This window comes from Heptranchias perlo, chromosome 20, assembly GCF_035084215.1.
Source record: "Heptranchias perlo isolate sHepPer1 chromosome 20, sHepPer1.hap1, whole genome shotgun sequence".
NCBI lineage: Eukaryota > Metazoa > Chordata > Chondrichthyes > Hexanchiformes > Hexanchidae > Heptranchias > Heptranchias perlo.
This window is the reverse complement of record NC_090344.1, coordinates 20,787,712-20,806,628: the sequence shown is the minus strand read 5'-3', so window position 1 is coordinate 20,806,628 and position 18,917 is coordinate 20,787,712. Positions and strand designations below refer to the sequence as shown.

Genomic DNA, 18,917 nt, shown 5'->3' with positions numbered 1-18,917 from the left:
GTAATTGGCTGAGGGATAGGAGGCAGAGATTCGTGGTGAACGGATGTTTTTTCTGACTGGGGAGAAATATGCAGTGGAATCCCCCAGGGGTCGGTATTAGGATTATTGCTTTTCGTGTTATATATAAATGACTTGGATGTGGGAATAGGGAGCACAATTTCGAAGTTTGCGGATGATATAAAAGTTGGCAAAGTTGTAAGTAATGAGCAAGATAATAGCAGACTTCAGGAGGACATGGAAAGACTGGTGAAATGGGCGGTCAGGTGACAGATTTAACGCTTATCAGTGTGAAGTGATGCACTTTTGGAAGAAGAACATGGAGAGGCAGTATAATCTAAATGGAACAATATATGGGGGGTTGCTAGAGCAGAGGGACCTGGGGGTTCATATTCATAAAACAGGGTAAGTTGATAAGGCTGTTAAGAAAGCGTATGGGATACTTGGCTTTGTAAATAGGGGCATTGAATATCAAAAAAGGAAATCATACTAATCCTTACAAATCAGTGGTTAGGCCTCAGCTGAAGTATATTGTACGGATCTGGGCACCAAACGTTAGGATGAAAAGGCATTGAAGAGGATTCAGAGCAGGTTGACCTGGATGATACCAGTGCTGAGGGACTTCAGTTATATGGAGAGATTGGAGAAGATGGGATTATTCTCCTTAAAGCAGAGATGGTTATCGGGAGACCCAGTAGAGGTATTCAAAATAATGAGGATTTTGAAAGAGCAATTGGGGAGAAACTGTTTCCTCTGGTAACTGGGTCGGTAACCAGAGATCACAGATTTAAAATAATTGGCAAAAGAACTAGAGGGGAATTGAGGAGAATTATTTTCGCACAGAGGGTTGTTAAGATCAGGAACGCACTTCCTGAAAGGATGGTGGAACTAGATTCCATTGGATCATTCAAAAGGCAATTGGACATAATTGAAGAGGACTAATTTGCAGCATTATTGGGAACAATCTGGGGTGTGGGTCTAATTTGAAAAAGCCGACACTGGCACGACGGCCGACTGACCTCCTTCTGTGATGTAAGATTCTATGATTCTATGATTACCTTCTGAATCATTGCAATTGAAGCTATTCAGTGTTGAGCAACCAAGAAAATTATAACCGTGATATTCTGCTTCTCCATTCCCTTATGAATATCGCAGATTATACTGTCCAGGCGGGGCTGGGTCTGAATGGGGGATAGAGTGCGGAACTTGGAATGGAAGCCCAGCAGAATGAACTTGGTCTCATCAGTTTTTGTTATTTTTCCTACCAGTTGCCCGAAGCAGGCGGTGAACCTTTTTCTCGAGAGAGGATCGTCATTTCAGTTCAGAAGGAAAAAGGTATCAAGAAAATCGTGTAAAACGCACACAGAATGATCCGGGACTTGCAGCACACCCCTTTTAAACAGGCACAGACACGAAATGATCCGGACATAAATCCTAATTATGGGACGTAAGTTTCTCTAACGTTGACCAGAAGATTTACTCTTTTTACAATGACACCAATGGACACTCTGATATTTCGCGATCTCACAATCTCACAATCTCAACACCATCTTGGAAGGAACTGTTGCTGATTTCAGCAAACAATGCAAAACCCACCGTCTGCCGTTTCGAGAAGGATGGGACTTTCACCAGACCTTCTGGGTGGACTGAATGAGAGAAACGAAACTTTACACGCAATAACGACGAGGATGGGATTCGAACCCACGCGTGCAGAGCACAATGGATTAGCAGTCCATCGCCTTAACCTCTCGACCACCTCGTCGCATGCGGAAACATGCGAAACCCCCTTTATTCAAAATGAAAATTCTGGCTATGTTGCCAATCTGAAATAAAAACTGTAAATGTGTATATCCTCAGCAGGTCAGGCAGAATCTTTCGACATAGAAACAGAGTTAACGTTTCAGGTCGATGGCCATCACATGAGTCTTCCAACTCACTCAACTTGCGCCTTGTAGATGGTTGAACTGCTTTAGGGAGTTAGAAGGTGAGTCACTTGGCGCAGAATATCCAGCCTCTGACCTGCACTTGTCGCCACAATATTGATGTAGCTGATCCAGTTAAATTTCTGGTTAATGGTGACCACGAGTATGTTGATGGTGGGGGATTCGGCGATGTTAATAACGAATCCCCACAGAAGAGATTTGCTGTAAAGATTCCAGGGATGAGGGGCATAAGTTTCGTGGATGGATTGGAGAAGCAGGGATTGTTCTGCTTGGAACAGAGACGGTTACGAGGAGATTTGATAGAGGTATTCAAAATCATGAACGATCCAGACAGAGCAGATAGAGAGAAACTGTTCCTATTGGCGGAAGGTTCAAGGAGCAGAGAACATCGATTTAAGGTGTTCGGCAAAAGAACCAAAGGTGACATGAGGAAAAACTTTTCTACACAGCGAGTGTTTAGGATCTGGAATACACCGCCCGAGGGGGTGGTGGAGGCAGATTCAATCATGGCCTTCAATAAAGAACTGGATAAGTATGTGAAACGAAAGAGAATACAGGGCTACAGGGAAAGGGCGGGGGAGTGGGTCTGTCTGGATTGAACTTGCAGAGAGCCGGCACGGACTCGATGTGCCGAATGGCCTCTTTTCGTGCTGTGACCTTTCGATGATTCTATTCTATTTGTGGGAGGCGATGCGAAGCGACCGGAGCGTGACGTAAATCGACCTGCTCATGTACATTCCCTGATAATAAATCCTAGTGTGATGCAAAGAAGAAATTCATAATTATGGTACATATCTTTTATATTATACTGACTATAAGAGGTACTCTGTTCACCAGGGCGCCATTGTGCACATTGATTGATACTTCACCGAGATCACACCTTACAGTCCCAACACCTCCGTCCAAGAAACAGTTGGGTGGCAATCCAGACTTTGCTGAATTGTGCAAAAAGGTGTCAACCAGCAATGCGGAAAAGCACATCTTATCAAAGAAGGGTTTTTGGTGAGGCGGCCAAAATGGAAGGGGCGACAAATTCTGGCAGCAATGAGACTCGAACCCACATAATTCAGAGATGGAAGCAAGCATTTTGGACAGCGCAGTTACTCACGCATATGGTAAGCCATTCAGATCGGATGATAAAGGTCATAGAGCTGAAACGTTTCCTCTGGTTCTTTCGCCACAGGTGCTGCCTGACCTGCTCAGCGTTTCCAGCATTTTCTATTTTCATTTTTGTGATTTCACAATGGCTGTTTTCTTGAAAACACCCAATTTGACCCAAGGACGCAGCTCACACTTCACTTTCCCCGTGCGCTAAAAGTCTCCCGTTTCCGAACAAAATCCCCTCCGCGCCCAACATTCAAAGGACCTTTCGCTCACGGCCAACCTCCTGTAATCGACACCTTTTCACCATTCCCGCTCTTCTCATTTCTCCTCATTGTTTTTCAATCGGACATTTCACAGACCTATTAAGATCAAGCGGAACATTTCCGACTTTGCTGCACCGCCCAGATTGCCAAAAGTGCACCTTTCAGCCGTCATTCGCAGCTATGCAGCGCCGCCCGTCTCTCCCGCAGATCAACTGCTCGGGGAAAAGCGCCAACGACCATGGAAACAAAACCCAGTTCTTCAGTTAACATCCCCCGTGTCACAAGACACCCCATGGAAATTTCACGGAAAAGTATGCGCTGTCCTTCCGAATGCCAGCCCTGCTTTCTTCGAGCTTGTCTCTGGAGCAGATCGAAATGTATCGACTAGTTTCTAGGCACAAATGAACATTGATGCAAATGGGATATGTGCCCCCGAGAAACAGCGGTCGATGGAGAGCAAACTTAAAGGCGTAAGAATGTGAAAGTGAGTGTTAGAGTAGGCAAGGCCGCAGTAAAGTCTCAATGAAATAGACGATGATCGTGGAAGGAAGGAAAAGCTGGAAGAAGCGGCGGGTCTGAATTTTGGATCATCCAACAGAGACACATGAGAGAACAAAAACAGGATACAGACATAGGTGCTGGGGCAGAAAGTCAAAGAACGAAATAAGAGGAATGAAAAGAGAGTGAAAGAAAGAATGGGAGAGAGGGAGGTGAAAGAATGAAAGAGAGAAAGAAAGATAGAAGGGAGAGAGAAAATCAAGCGTGCAATGCTCAGCCCGCAAACGGGCGCTGCTCCCAATCGGCTACACTTCGCCCCACAGACCCTCATCCCATTCACACCATCCTACAATACACTGTCAATGCTGTGCAGAGAGACAGAGAGTTTAAGGGCATAAAGACACACACACCGTCCTACAATACACTGTCAATGCTGTGCAGTGAAACAGAGAGTTTAAAGGTATAAAGACACACACACCACCCTAAAATACACTTTCAATACCTGTGCCGAGAGACAGAGAGTTTAAAGATACAGAGATACTTACATACTATCCTACAGTACACATTAAACATCCGTGCAGTGAGTCAGAGAGTTTACAGGTAGAGAGACACTCACAGCGTCCCACAATACACTTTAAATCATGTGCAGTGAGACAGAACGTTTAAAGAAATAGAGAAATTCACCTTTTTTTTTTCAAAAGTGGCACATCCCAGAAGCAAGAGAGAGCGTGGGTCAGTCTCCCTCTCCTGATAGAGCTGAGGCTTGTCAGTCAAGAGTCCCCTCCTCCCTGTGTTGACCGTGGAGGAAGTCCAGAGTCGATTTAATAGAATACCTTCAGCCTGACCGAGGTTAGGCTGACTGGCCTGTAATTACTTGATCTATCATTTCCTGCATTTTTATACAACAGGACAACTTTAGCAGTCCTCCAATCCTTCGGCATATTCTCGCTCTGAAAGTGAAGAACTATTGAGACGAACTTTACAGCAAAGTATTGTTTATTTTGGTGCTGAAAATAAAAAAAACCGTAAGAGGTCCAAACAGGGAAAAGGAGAAAAACCTGTTCGGGAAAATGAGGATAACAGTCAAGATTTTTACCAGTATATTAAGTGAAAGAAGGGAGACTTAGAGTAATGTGGGCCGCTTAAAGACAGATGGAGGTGATATTGTAATTGAAAATCCTGAAATGTAGAGTTGCTAAATATTTACTTTGCTTCGTTCTTCACAGAAACAAATGAGGCGAACATATCAGAGATATGAGGAAAACTGTAAATAAATCAAGGGGATTCAGTATAAGTAAAATAATGGTAATGGAGAAAATAATTCGATTAAAGATAGACAAATCTCCAGGACCTGACGGTTACCATCCCAGGGGACTGAGAGGAATAGGTGAGTAAATTGTACATGCTTCAGTCATGATCATTCAAACTCTCTTGATTCAGGAATTGTTCCATTGATGGAAACAATTTCAATGTCACTCCATTATTTGGGAAGAGCAGCAGAAATGATGTTTGAAATTATAGACCCATTAGTCTGACATCCGTTGTGGGGAAGTTGTCAGTATCCGTTGTTAGGGAAAGAAAGATTGAGCACTTGGATAAACATGAATTGATCAGCGAGAGCCAGCATGGATTTGTAAAGGGTAAGTCAAGTCTAAACAAAACTAATTGAACTTTACGAAGATGTAACTAACGTGGTAGATAATGGAGTGCCCATGGTTGTTATATGATATTGACTTCCAGAGGTATTCGATAAGGTACCATATAAGAGACTGTTAACGACAATGACAGTGCGTAGAATTTAAGGCAACCTAATGAAATGGGTAGGGAGTTGGTTAGAAGGTGGGAGACAGAGACCCGGCATATAAATGACGTAGACCAAGGAATAGAGAGCCGTATGTCCACTTGTGTCGCTGACACCAAGATAGGTGTCACAGTGAGTCGTGTAGATGGAAGCATAAAGTTGTCAAGGGAAATTGATAAATTAAGTGAGTTGGCAAAACTGTGGCAGATGGAGTAACATAGAATTACATAGAATGTACATCACGGAAACAGGCAATTCGGCACAACTAGATTATGCCGGTGTTTATGCTGCAGACAAGCCTCCGCCAACCCCTCTTCATCGAACCCAATGAGCAAACCCTTATATTCCTTTCTCCTCCATTCGTTTTTCTAGCTTCGCTGTAAACGAATCCATGTTATTCGCCTAAACTACTCCTTGTGGGAGCGAATTGCACATTCCAACCACTCTCTGGGTGAATGTGTTCCTCTTGAATGCCATATTGAATTAAATTGTGAATACCTTATATTAATTGCCTCAATGATTTGGAGTCCCCACCTCCACAAATGCAAACACCTTATCTACGTCTAACCTATCAAACCCTTGCATAATCTGAAAGTCCTATATCAGGTCACCCCTCAGCCTTTTCTTTTCTATACAGAAGAGCCCCAGTCTGTTCAAACTTTCAATATGGAGAAATGTGAGCTCATCTACTTTGGACTGAAGCAAGATAGATCAGAATATTTTCTGAAAGGTGAGAAGCTAGGAACTGTGGAGGAGCAGAGAGATTTAGCGGTCCAATTACAGAAATCGCTAAAAGCCAGTGGAATGGTCGAAAAATTGATTTAAATGTCCCATGGGATGTTGGCCTTTATCTCAAAGAAGCTGGTATTCAAAGGGGGAGAATGTTACAGGTAGAAATATCTGCTGAGACCCCATTTAAAGTACTGCATTCAGTTCTGGGCACCATACATCAGGAAGGAAATATTGGCCTTGGAGGGGGTGCAGCGCAGATTCACCAGAATGATACCGGGGCTAAAATGGTTAAATTATGAGGACAGGTTATGCGGAGGTCGGTCCTCATTTTTCTCTTGTGGATCCGGCCCCATCCGTTTACTGTGGACGGGAGCGCGTCTGATACTAAGTCAGTCAGAATCGGATCAAATCACATAACCGGCACAGCATCTCTGGAACTGGCGACTGGTTTTACATTGAGTCTTTTTTAAGGGATAGGCTGTACATTGTTTGTATAATAATAATAAGTTTGATACAATGAAGGTTTTTTCAGTTATTTCCCATTTCCACCCACACCAGTTTTACATAGCAAAAGGTAACAATATTTAAGGGATGTGATGTACAGTGTTGGTGGAATCAATGTAATTTAACTTGATATATTGTAGAATCTCTTGTCTATCCCAGGCTCTTACCTCAGGCTTGGATCCTCACCTAGTTTAAAACCAGTCACTCACTGATATAAATAAACCAGTAACAACCCCGAAACCTCAGCGGGTATATTTGTTCCGATACTAAGTGACGGTCCCAATTTCCACTGAAATTCTCGATCAGCAAATACCAGAGGCTGTTTTGGGTTTGACAAACTGTGAAACAGATTGTTTTAAAAGCCGGAAAGAGGGAAATACTGGTGGTTGATATTAAGTGTTATACATTAACGCTTTCTGTTTCAGATTTACAATTTATCTTTGTGTGTGACTGACAGGAGCGGCTATAACGGAGCCCAGTGACTGGGTAACGAGCTGCACTGAATCATTGTCCTGTGTTACAGACCGGCTCGTTAGACCTGTTCATTCCGTCTCATCTCATTGTCAGCAAACAGGAAATTACTAAAGTTAAGGCTGGTGAATAACAGCTCGAAATATCAATCCTCTCCACCATTGGGGGACAGAGTCTTCCGAAAAACAGGGATTTTCACTCATGCACATTTCATCCACATTTTCTGCTCTTCATTTCTCTGATCTGTTTGATGCGGCTTTCCCTTCAATTCACGACCTACAGGAAAAACCCGATTTTATCGTCGATTTTCGGGTCAAGAGGTATGGTGAGATTTCAAATAATTGAAATCGACCCTTATTAACGCCAATATCGTCACCTACACGTTTGACAAATGCAAAGCGGCTTCACTCACGGTTTTGCTGCACAACTCGTTCAAAGATACTGTCGGTAATTGGAGGGTCTTTGAAGTGATGACACGAACATCACAGTTCGCGCTGCCGTTTTTCTCAAGACGCTTCAGATTCATGTGGAATGATTTCGGTCTGGCGGTTAAATCCGTTCCCTCTTCACAAATCCGCCTTTGAACCTGTATCGTTTAGTATTTTTGATAACCGATACCAAATCGGTTTGCCCTGTACTGTACATTACTTTTTAAATATTGCAGATAAGCAGAGCACTTGAGCTGTCACAGCTGTGACTTTGACTTTTCTCCCTCTCCTCTCGATCTCCCCGGTAACTGCCACTAATCACAATCTTCTGTCACACTTCTCCATCAGGAAGTTCCGAGCCTCGGTTTACAAATGAAATAACGCCCATCTCTTCAATCAACGACAGCTCAGAGAGAGTTTCTTCGTTTCATTTCACACTTTATCCAAATCCTCCTTAAAGCACCATCAAAAGTTGTCCTTCAGTTAATAATAAGATCAATAAAAGTTCTTATCTTCTGGGGTTTTGTTTCAGATTCCAGGGCTTTTAAAGTTCACTGCGGATATTTATCGAAGCGCATCTTGATTGGAGGCTTCTTGGAGAAATCGGAAAAAGATCACAAAGCGATAATTCAGAGACGGAAAATGAAGCTGTTTGACGGGAGCACTGATCGGACCGATTGTGCGCTGCTCTTGTGGCGCAAGCGCTCAGAGTGCGGTACTTTTATGAACTCCAGAAATGCCCAGGTTGTGAGTTTGAGCCTCATCTGGAACAATCGAACATTTTGAGTTCAAGGTGCAACTGGTATGTTCCATAACGCATCTACTTCTTAGTGTTCCCATGTGAGCACTTGGGTTCCTCTGGCCTGCCGTCTTGCAATAGTCGGTGTGAGTTTACTTGTTTATAGGGGGAGAGGGAGCTATTAGCGGCAGCTGATATGGCAAATGGGCCGGTACGAGAACTTTCAATCTAAAGAACTAAACATACAATTCTTCTTTTCGTTTACAGGATATTCATCAGTTGGAAGTTTCGTGTGGCGAAAATCTGGATGGGAAATATTCTCCCTGGTGTCACTGTGTAACGGGTGAAATTATTCAGGTTACAGATGTTAATACGCTGAAAGGTCGAGAGGCCTTTTCCAGCTCCCGTGTGGGACAAGTTCAGCTTTTGAGCCACTATGTAAAGTGTTATTTTAATTGCTGCTAACGAATGACAAGATATTGTTAAATAATAGCTACATCATGAAATAAATTTAAAACAGTAATAGATAGTTTCCTAGAATTAAAGGGAATTCGGGGTTACGGGGAGCGGGCAGGAAATTGGACATGAATTTAGATTTGAGGTTCGGATCAGATCAGCCATGATCTTATTGAATGGCGGAGCAGGCTCGAGGGGCCGATTGGCCTACTCCTGCTCCTATTTCTTATGTTCTTATGTTCTTATTTGGCACAAACACGAAGAACTGTAAACTCACGAGTTCACTGTCCATGTTTCTTACATCATGTTCAACAGAAACAAGGATTGTCCTCAACACGTTGCTGACAATTTTATAACAGGGACCCTCACCCAATTTCGACATCTACGATGGATAATTCAGAGTCCTACAATGAATATATACGATAAGAACTTAACAAATTGCGAGCCTGCGTAGCTCAGTAGATAGAGCAACAGACTTTTAAAACGCTAGTGATCTGAGGATCCAGTGTTCTGGTTGTAAATTTTGAAACAGCTGGCAAGTTCTGTCTTCGCAGCGGAGCAGCAACTACGGGACAGACAATGTGTTGTCAAAGCTTTGGTGTTATCTTGTTTCCCAGGGATGGGCAGTAATTCGCTGCCTGAAGCGGCAATTGCAGCTTCCCGCCAGCAACGTGTGATCGGACAGGCAGCCTGAATGTTGTTGGTCTCGTGGCCTCACTCAATGCGGGAGCTGGGGAACATCGAACATCGAAAAACTGATCTGTTTGTTGCCGCGGCTTCAATGCTGTTTATAACTGTATTTATAAACCGAGGCAGCGCTGCAGGATCCTTTAATGACCTCTCACAAATCAACTGAAAACAATCGCAATGTGCATCTTTGAGAGGGGCTTCCTGCACAGTCGGGGCATGAAACGTAAATGAGGGCGAGACACTGTCTGTATATGTGTAGTGTTTGAATGTGTATTGAACTATACAGAGAATGGAAAACATGTCGGTTCTGTGAGGTGTGGTATTTTATTCACATTTAACCACAGAATGATTTCTTGCTTTTTTTCAGACGTATTGATTTTTAGTGGGGAACTTTTTCAAAATGTTTCTGCCCGGTTTCGAACCGGGGACTTTTCGCGTGTTAGGCGAACGTGATAACCACTACACTACAGAAACTCTGCGATACAGTTCACTATAGGAAACCCTCAGAAGATAGCTGCCGACTGCAAATGCTCTCAGTGTGGGAGACGGGTCCCTGTCCCGTTCAGGGAATTAAATTCTCCAAAATAGTTGACTGTATTAATTTCGCAATACTCATTAAACTCTGAAAAAAGAATAGTTGTTCAAATCGCCATTAGTCAACTCATAACTTTTTGTTTCAAGCTGACGGAAATACTGACTTTTAAAAAAATTATTCACCAGGCAGATTACAGAAAGTTCAGAGGGGAACTGAAAGTGGAAATAAGAGGGGCAAAAAGAGGGTATGAGAATAGACTGGCGGCCAACATAAAAGGCAATCCAAAAGTCTGCCACAGGCATGTAAACATAAAACGGGTCGTGAGAACCCGACTCTGATTCGAGACCACAAAGGAGATCGATTCATGGAGGCAGCCCAAAAATGCTTCTGCCCGGTTTTGAACCGGAGACTTTTCGCGTGTTCGGCGAACGTGATAACCACTACACCACAGAAACTCTGCTAGATAGATTGTTATAGGAAACCCTCAGAAGATAACTGCCGTCTGCAAATGCTCTCAGTGTGGGAGACGGGTCCCTTTCCTGTTCAGGGAATTAACGACGACAAAATAGTTTACTGTATTAATTTCGCAATACTCATTAAACTCTGAAAAAAGACGAATAGTTGTTCAAATCGCCAATAATCAACTCATAACTTTCTGTTTCAGGCTGACGGAAATCCTAACTTTTCTTTTATTCATTCACCAGGCAGAATATCGAAAGTTCAGAGGGGAACTGATCGGGGAAATAACAGGGGCAAAGAGAGGGTATGAGAATGGACCGGCGGCCAACATAAAAGGCAATCCAAAAGTCTTCCACAGGCATGTAAACATTAAATGGGTGGGAAGTACCCGACACTGATTCGGGATCATAAAGGAGATCGACTCATGGAGGCAGAGTGGGTGGCCTAAAAATATTGCTGCCCGGTTTGAAACCGGGGACTTTTCGTGTGTGGCGAACGTGATAACCACAACACTGCAGAAACTGTGCTGCACATGTTGTTATAGGAAACCCTCAGAACACAGCTGCCGTCTGCAAATGCTCTCAGTGTGGGTGACGGGTCCCTTTCCCGTTCAGGGAATTAACTTCTACAAAATAGTTTACTGTATTAATTTCGCAATACTCATTAAACTCTGAAAAAAGACGAATAGTTGTTCAAATCGCCATTAATCAACTAATAACTTTCTGTTTCAGGCTGACGGAAATCCTAACATTTTTTTTCATTCAATCACCAGGCAGAATACAGAAAGTTCAGAGGGGAACTGAAAGGGGAAATAAGAGGGGCAAAGAGAGGGTATGAGAATAGACTGGCGGCCAACATAAAAGGCAATCCAAAAGTCTTCCACAGGCATGTAAATATTAAACGGGTCGTAAGAACCCGACTCTGATTTGGGAGCATGAAGGAGATCGACTCATGGAGGCAGAGGGTTTGGCCCAAAAGACTGTGGACCAAACTCTGGAAAGTGGGTTGAGGCTCGATACCTCTTTTTCGGACGGCTCAGACACGAAGGGCCGAATAGCCTCCTTCTGTGTGGTAACATTCTATGATTGTATGATTCCATGATATGATTGCAGTCTGTCTCGGAATTGTGTTGATATACAATCTACTGTAAAAATACTTTAATCAAATTGATGCCTCTGTGAGAGAGAAGAGGCATTAATGTGCAGACATTGGCTGCAACAGCTGGATTGCCCCTTTACTTTTCCTCCTGTCCCAATCTTTCTTGAACCTCCTCTGCTGGTGTTGCAGGTTCGATCAGCCATCGCCGTTCAAGGAAGCCTGAGAAGTCCATCAGCGGATAACACAAGAGACAGAGACAGGGAGAGATAGAGAAATGCATGCAATGAAAATAAACTGTAAAATAGAATTATACAGTCATTATTTTTTGAGTTCGTTCATGGGATGTGGGCGTCGCTGGCGAGGCCAGCATTTATTGCCCATCCCTCATTGCCCTTGAGGTATGGTTACAGTACAGAAGGAAGTTATTCAGCCAATCGAGCCCGTGCAGGCTCATTGTAAGAGCAATCCAGTTAGTCCCAATCCCCCGCTCCTTCCCGGTAGCCCTGCATTATTTCCCTTCACGCACTTATCAAATTTCTTTTTGAAAGCCACGATTGAATCTGCTTCCACTATCCTTTCAGGCTGCGCGTTCCAGATTACAACTACTCGTTGGTAAAAACGTGTTTCCCCATGTCGCCTTTGGGTCTTTTGCCAATCACCTTAAATCTGTGTCCTCTGCTTCACGACCCTTCCGCCAATGGGAACAGTTTCTATTTATTTACTTTATCTAAACCCTACATTAATTTGAACACGTCTATCAAATCTCCTCTAAATGTTCCCTGCTCCAAGGAGAACAACCCCAGCACGGGGTAAATGCGGTCAATTAGCTTCAATTCATTTATTTGAGCATTAAACAGCTCTTTAAACATTACTGTGACATTATGGTAGCGTGCACTCGATGTCTCAGGTGTTCCATCAAATTTCTACGGAGGCGTGGGTTTGAACCCCACTGCTGTTAGAATTTCTACCAATGTTCATTTTGGCCTGTTCGCAGAAAACCCAATTGTCGTGCGATGGAGCAGAGGATGTGAAAGAAGCTGAAAGTGAAAGTGCAGATATTATTTTCATCGCAATGACTGGACACGTTTCCACAGGTAAGTGCCTCTCACCTTAAGGTTCTTTCCAGCAGAGTGGGACAGGTGATCAAAGTAACTGGGCTCTAGCGGCGCAATCAGTCAGTGCGTGGTCCTTATATGACAGTCCAGGGCCGGGAAATGGCAAGGTTGTGAGTCGAGGCCCACCGAAACCAACCAATCCTTTTCCTTGTGAAAATTTCGGCCGCAGTTGAAGGTACAATTGGTGTGTTCCAAAATGCATCTAGTTATTTGCATCGCCGTGTGGTTCCTCCGGCGTATACTGTTGCAATAGCAGATGGGAACATTTCGGACTGAAATGAGGAGAAATTTCTTCACTCAGAGGGTGGTGAACCTATGGAATTCTCTACCACAGAAGACTGTGGAGTCCAAGTCAATGAATATATGTAAGAAGGAGCTGGATAGATTTCTAGACACAAAAGGCATCAAGGGGTATGGGGAGAGAGCGGGAATATGGTATTGAGGTCCAGGATCAGCCATGATCATATTGAAAGGCGGAGCAGGCTCGAACGGCCCAATGGCCTACTCCTGCTCCTATTTTCTAAGTTTCTATTTACAATTGGTGTGTTCCGTAATGCATCTAGTTATTTGTTCAGCTATGTGGTTCCTCCGGCCCACTCTGTCGCAAACGCAGATGAGATGTTTAGTCTTCTTAGTTTACAGAGGGAGGCTTCGGAATTGGAGCCACAAACTATGATTTTGATCCATCTACAAATTATGGGATTTAGCTTGAGCTTTAAACCAGCGCGTTAGACCGCTCAGCCACGATACTTTCCATCTTGCGATCTTCAGGAGCTACTTTTACAGGAATAGAATTACTGCAAACAAGAATTCTACCCCTCAAGCACCAATGCTCGCACGGCAGCAGGATGAATGTGTCCAGTTAGAAACCTGTCTGAAGGAACATCCCGTCTGACAGAGCTGGAAGTCCAGCAGATTGACTTTCGCGGTGAGCAGATGACGAGCCTCCTTCTTGAGAGTGTTTCGCCAATCCAGCTCAGAGTGGTTTAAGCCTTATAAATTCGGGTGGGACTGGAGCCACTTGTATCAGAGGAAGTGGATGGGGGCTGTTTCCCTTCCTTGACAGATATTAATGATCCTGTTCCGGTTTTGCTTCAAAATTTCACTTCCCAGCTCCGAAATCAACGAACTAAAATTTAACGGTGGTGTGATGCGAACACACAATTTCTGAGCGAAAAGTCCGATGTGCTACCCATTGCGCGACTAAACCGGTTATGAATTATATGATTTCACATTACCCATATGCTGCTTATGAAATTTTGATGCGGGAGAGCAAGTGGTTCGAAAGCTCAGTGGGGTTTCAAATGAACTCCTTTCGAAAGTTTGTCCAATGCATAGTGCTCTCTCTCGCTTTCTCTCTTGAGCTCTCACTCTCCCCGTTTATCTGTAGAGGGTTCGAATGCAAAGAGGTTCAAGTTATGTTTCAGCTGCACAGAGCTCTGGTGAGACGCCATCTGGAGGACTGCATTCAGTTCTGGGCACCCCACCTCAAGAAGTATGTATTAACCAGGAGGCTCGAGGGGCTGAATGGCCTATTCCTGTTCCTATTTTGCAATGAATGAAACAATAATTCAAGAATCAAGACGCGAATGTATCAGGATGAGTGAGCGAAGAATTTTTCTGTTTGAAGTACTGATTTCATGAATTGAATATCCTCAGTGACTCAGCTCAGTGCAGTCCAGTCCAAACACCTGCTCGCACAAAGTGGCATTTTCTTTGACAACACGAAAGACTTGTTCAGGCCATGACAGTACCGAGTGCGGGTCGGCCTGTGCGTGAAATTTAAAATTGAGGTGAAATACTCCCACAAGCAGCGGATGTCTCTGTTTCCATTTCCAAAATGCACGCACGCAGGCACGGGCCGAATCGATGCAGCTCCTGGGAAAGCTCCGAGGCGAGGCAGGGCTGCCGTGGATAATTTGAAGCAACTGACACACATACGATTCGGCCCGTTTCACGTGGCATCTCCTGTTTAAAACTTTTCTTCCCCTCCCGCTTCCTCCACTCTTCCAGCTGCCAGGTGAATTAGATGCTTGGTGAAAACACAGGGGAATTCATGAATCCCATCCTGACCTGGACAGCAGGGAGCGAGAGGGAAAGAACGGTACTGGCCATTGAGAAGGGATGGATTTTGCACATGCCGGGAAAAATAGACACAAAGATCTCATCTCCCTGCTTCTTTGGTATGTGGGCTATCTTAATGCTCAGGTGATGATATCACTACCCCCCCCCCCCCCGCGAGACCATGACCTCCACTCGCACTCTCCTTCCAATCTCGCACACCTTTGCTTAGGTTTGAAATCGTGTAACTTTTCACACTGCGATTCAATTTGAAGAAAGCGATGCTGTGATAACCTGGGGCTATTGAGGAGTTGCAGTGCAAGAAGGCTAATGATAACAGTGACTGTTCTAACACTATGAGCGACAGTTAAAGGTGGACAACATTTAAAGTCTCATGCAGCAGATCTGGGTCCAAATCTTTCACGTGGTATCTCCTTCTGCTCCTGTCACTCATTTTCCTCCACGGAGAGTTCATTTGGAATTTCTGTGAGGCTGCATTGCGCATTTTCCAGTTCTGCTTCGAACATTCGGGACTTTAAAGGCACCTCTGTGACCTGCACTTTCTTAAAATGAGTTTTGTTCGCATTGCATTCGACTATGAAATCGCTCTCGGTTTTCATCTCAATGAACCGGAGCGTGACCGCATTGTATCTGTCAGCGTGTAAGTGGCGAGGTTGGGGTCAGCACGGGCCGTTTTCAACTTTTGAAATCTCAACAATTACCAGAGAAAAGAGACATTGAATAAAACTGTCCCTGTCAGTGATAAATTGAGGTGAATATCGCTCCAAGCAGATCTGGGCAATGCGCAGTGCAGCCGCACAGGAGTTCCAAATCCACCCTCTCGCCAATCGGCAATCGCATTAACTGAACTTTACTGTGTCACCGCGCGGAAATCGAGTGTTTGTCGGCCACATATTCTTTCAACATCACAGTTACTGGTTTAAGAGTGAAAACTGCCGCCAGCTTCACTGTAAGTGCAAGCGACAACTTTGTAGACACCGTGTAGTGTCAAAGACCTGCTGGTTGGACCTGATCGTTTCATCTCATCTGATTTTCACCAAACCTGAATATTACTGGAATAGAGGATGGAGAATCACAGCTCGAAAAATCAATCCTCTCTGCCACGATGGGACTAAGACTTCAAACATACAGTTGTTTAATGGCAAGGTGAGTTTAATGTTCAGAAATAATACAGCACAGATTTTCACTCGTGCAAACTTCACACCCTTTATTTTGGAAAAGTAAACTGATGGTAGAGAGAGGGAAAATTGATCGCGGCAACCAGAATTTTTAGCTCGTTAAATCAATGTTTCAAAAACAAACGTGCGGTGTCTCTGTGGCGCAATCGGTTAGCGCGTTCGGCTGTTAACTGAAAGGTTGGTGGTTCGAGCCCACCCAGAGACGGTCGGGAAGCTTTTACCTTAAGATTCATGGTCTCGCATTTCCTCGTTTCAAATATATGTTTTGTCTGGAAGAAAATGCACGGTTTGGATGGCCAGCTGAGCATGGCCGATCTTCCACCATTTAACTTGAGATTGCCTTCACGAAAATCAGAATTCTTCTTGACAGACAAGGTCCAAAGATTGCAGGAGAGCCGCTTCACTCTGACATGGATGTTTCTGCAGTGAGCGACACCAGACTGTTTCCACGATAAATGTCAGTCCTTTTATTTTGGAAACGCAAAATTGTTTTCGCATTCCGAAGGGTTTCAGTTCATTTGTGAACTCCACCACTGACACTGCTGAAGGTTGTAGGCTCAGGGAGTGGGACCTCCAGGAGTGGACTGTAAGAAAGCTGGGTTTCGGCATCCTGACAAATATATGCCGAGGAACCAGAGGAAACCTTACGAAGGAACCGTCTGGGATTTTACCTGTAAGTTTAGGTCTCAGGGTGAATGATTCCTGACTCCCCGAACTGTCTCACATTTAACTCAGGTCAGATCAGGATGAATTCAGTTTACAGGAGGATAGTGTCAAATATCACCCACAATCGAGGGAGACAAAAGCAGCCATTAGAGAAGCTCAGAGATCATTGGAAAAGCAGATGGTGCACAATTGTGTGAATAAAAGCAAACGCCTTTTCAGCTGCGACAGGAGTCAGAAGACCATTAAAGATGGTTTAGGGCCACTGAAAGACAGTTCAGGACAGATTCCCAGGCTATGGCAGAGCTGTTAAATGACTATTTCTCATCAGCCTACACTCCTGTGGATGATGCTCAGATTCCAGCTGTGGGATGTGCTGTCGACAATAACATCATAAATATTAAAATAGAAAGGGATGTCATCTTGGATAAAATACGAAATCTCAAAATAGATTGTGCTCCAGGTCCCGATGATATTCACCCACGGGTGTTTAAAGAGATGAGACGGGTGCTCTGTGAGCCCCTTGCGTGCATCTTCAACAGCTCAGTAGAGTCAGCGATTGTCTCCTGAGATTAGAAAATAGCTTAAGTAGTTCCCATTTTCATTAAAGGGGACAAATCAGAGCCAGGGAATGACAGGCCCATCGGTGTGACATCGATCAGAGGGAATATGCTTGAAGGGATCCGAAGAGATGCTGTTTCTGACCACGGGGAAAGAGAAGGCGCCATTAGAGATCCTCAACACTGCTTCCGGGAAAGAAGGTCGTGTCTTGCAAACTTGCTTCAGTTTTTTGAATAAGTTGCTGGGTTAGTGGATGAGGGTAATCCGCTTCACATTGTCTATCTTAGGCTTGTCAAACTCATTTTGGATGATGAGCCTGATCCGATATTATGGCACTTGGCCTGGGCCACATTCAGCAAAAGTTATTAAACTAGAAATAGATGAAGATGAACGATATTGGTACTTACTTACGTTTAGATTTTATTTATTGCTACTGCTGCTCCCAATACCTGGCACCTCTTAGCTTGAACCATTGCATCAACATTTGGAGTAAATGACTGGGCTGTGTGATGTCTTGGATAAAAACATGAGGCCACTTGTCATGACAGAACTTTGGAAGTGATTTCCACAGTTTCACAACTCCCTGTGTAAAGAAGTTTCTCTTGATCACTGCATTAAAGCAGAAAGTAGGGGTTAAGGTTCGCTCCTCAGACTGGTAAAAGGTGGAAAGTGGTGTTCCACAAGGATCGGTGCTGGGACCACTGTTCACAATTTATGATGTGGAGATGCCGGTGATGGACCGAAAGCTTGTGGGATTAAAAATAAAATCGTTGGACTATAACTTGGTGTTGTAAAATTGTTTAGAATTGTTAACCCCAGTCCATCACCGGCATCTCCACATCATGGCCACAATTTATATAAATGATTTGGACTCGGGAATCGGATGTACAATTTCAAAATTTACGGATGACACCAGTTTGGGGCGGCGTATAGCTGATACTGATGAAGACTACAAGAATATACAAGAAGACATCAATAAACTTGCAGAATGGGGGTGTAATTGGCAAATTAATTTTAATAAAGATGAGGATGAAGTGGAGCATTTTGGTCGCAAGAACAAGGAGGCCACATACTGCTTGTACAATAAGAGTGTATATGGGGTAGAAATGCAATGGGATCTGGGGACACAGATACACAAATCACTAAAATTAGTGATGCAGGTGAAAAAGGCCATAAAAAAGCAAACCAAGCACTAGGGTTCATTTCTAGAGGGATAGAATTGGAAAGTTATGTTAAACTTGTATAAAACCTTGATTAGACTACACTTGGAGTACTGTGAACAGTTCTGGTCTCCATATTATATGAAGGATATAGAGATACTGGAGAAGGTGCAAAAAGGATGTCACCATATAAGTGGTCGCTGGATTTGGTGTCTCTGTGCAACTGATCCCTGTATTTGGTGTCCCAATGTAAGTGGTCCCTGGATTTGGTGTCTCTGTGCAACTGATCCCTGTATTTGGTGTCCCAATGTAAGTGTTCCCTGGATTTGGTGTCTCTGCGCAAGTGGTCCCTGGATTTGGTGTCTCTGTGTAAGTGGTCCCTATATTTGGTATCCCTGTCCACGTGTCCTTGGATTTGGTGTCCCAGTGTAAGTGTTTCG

General features: G+C 43.9%; 1 protein-coding gene and 3 non-coding genes across 4 annotated transcripts in view; 2 read left to right on the top strand and 2 right to left on the bottom strand.

The window, feature by feature from the left end:
- Window positions 1-17,326, top strand: part of LOC137335965 (zona pellucida sperm-binding protein 4-like) — a 55,529-nt gene extending 38,203 nt beyond the window's left edge. The window contains exons 12-16 of the mRNA XM_068001471.1: window positions 8,748-8,816; window positions 9,554-9,607; window positions 10,866-10,982; window positions 12,713-12,812; window positions 17,220-17,326. Of these exons, the coding sequence (XP_067857572.1) occupies window positions 8,748-8,816; window positions 9,554-9,607; window positions 10,866-10,982; window positions 12,713-12,812; window positions 17,220-17,326 (447 nt within the window). The remainder of the gene's footprint in view (window positions 1-8,747; window positions 8,817-9,553; window positions 9,608-10,865; window positions 10,983-12,712; window positions 12,813-17,219) is intronic.
- Window positions 1,678-1,759, bottom strand: trnas-gcu (transfer RNA serine (anticodon GCU)). Its single transcript has one exon. It is a non-coding gene; the product is annotated as a tRNA-Ser (tRNA).
- trnav-aac (transfer RNA valine (anticodon AAC)) lies at window positions 10,028-10,100 on the bottom strand. Its single transcript has one exon. It is a non-coding gene; the product is annotated as a tRNA-Val (tRNA).
- On the top strand, window positions 16,225-16,298 carry trnan-guu (transfer RNA asparagine (anticodon GUU)). Its single transcript has one exon. It is a non-coding gene; the product is annotated as a tRNA-Asn (tRNA).
- Window positions 17,327-18,917: the final 1,591 nt, after the last annotated feature.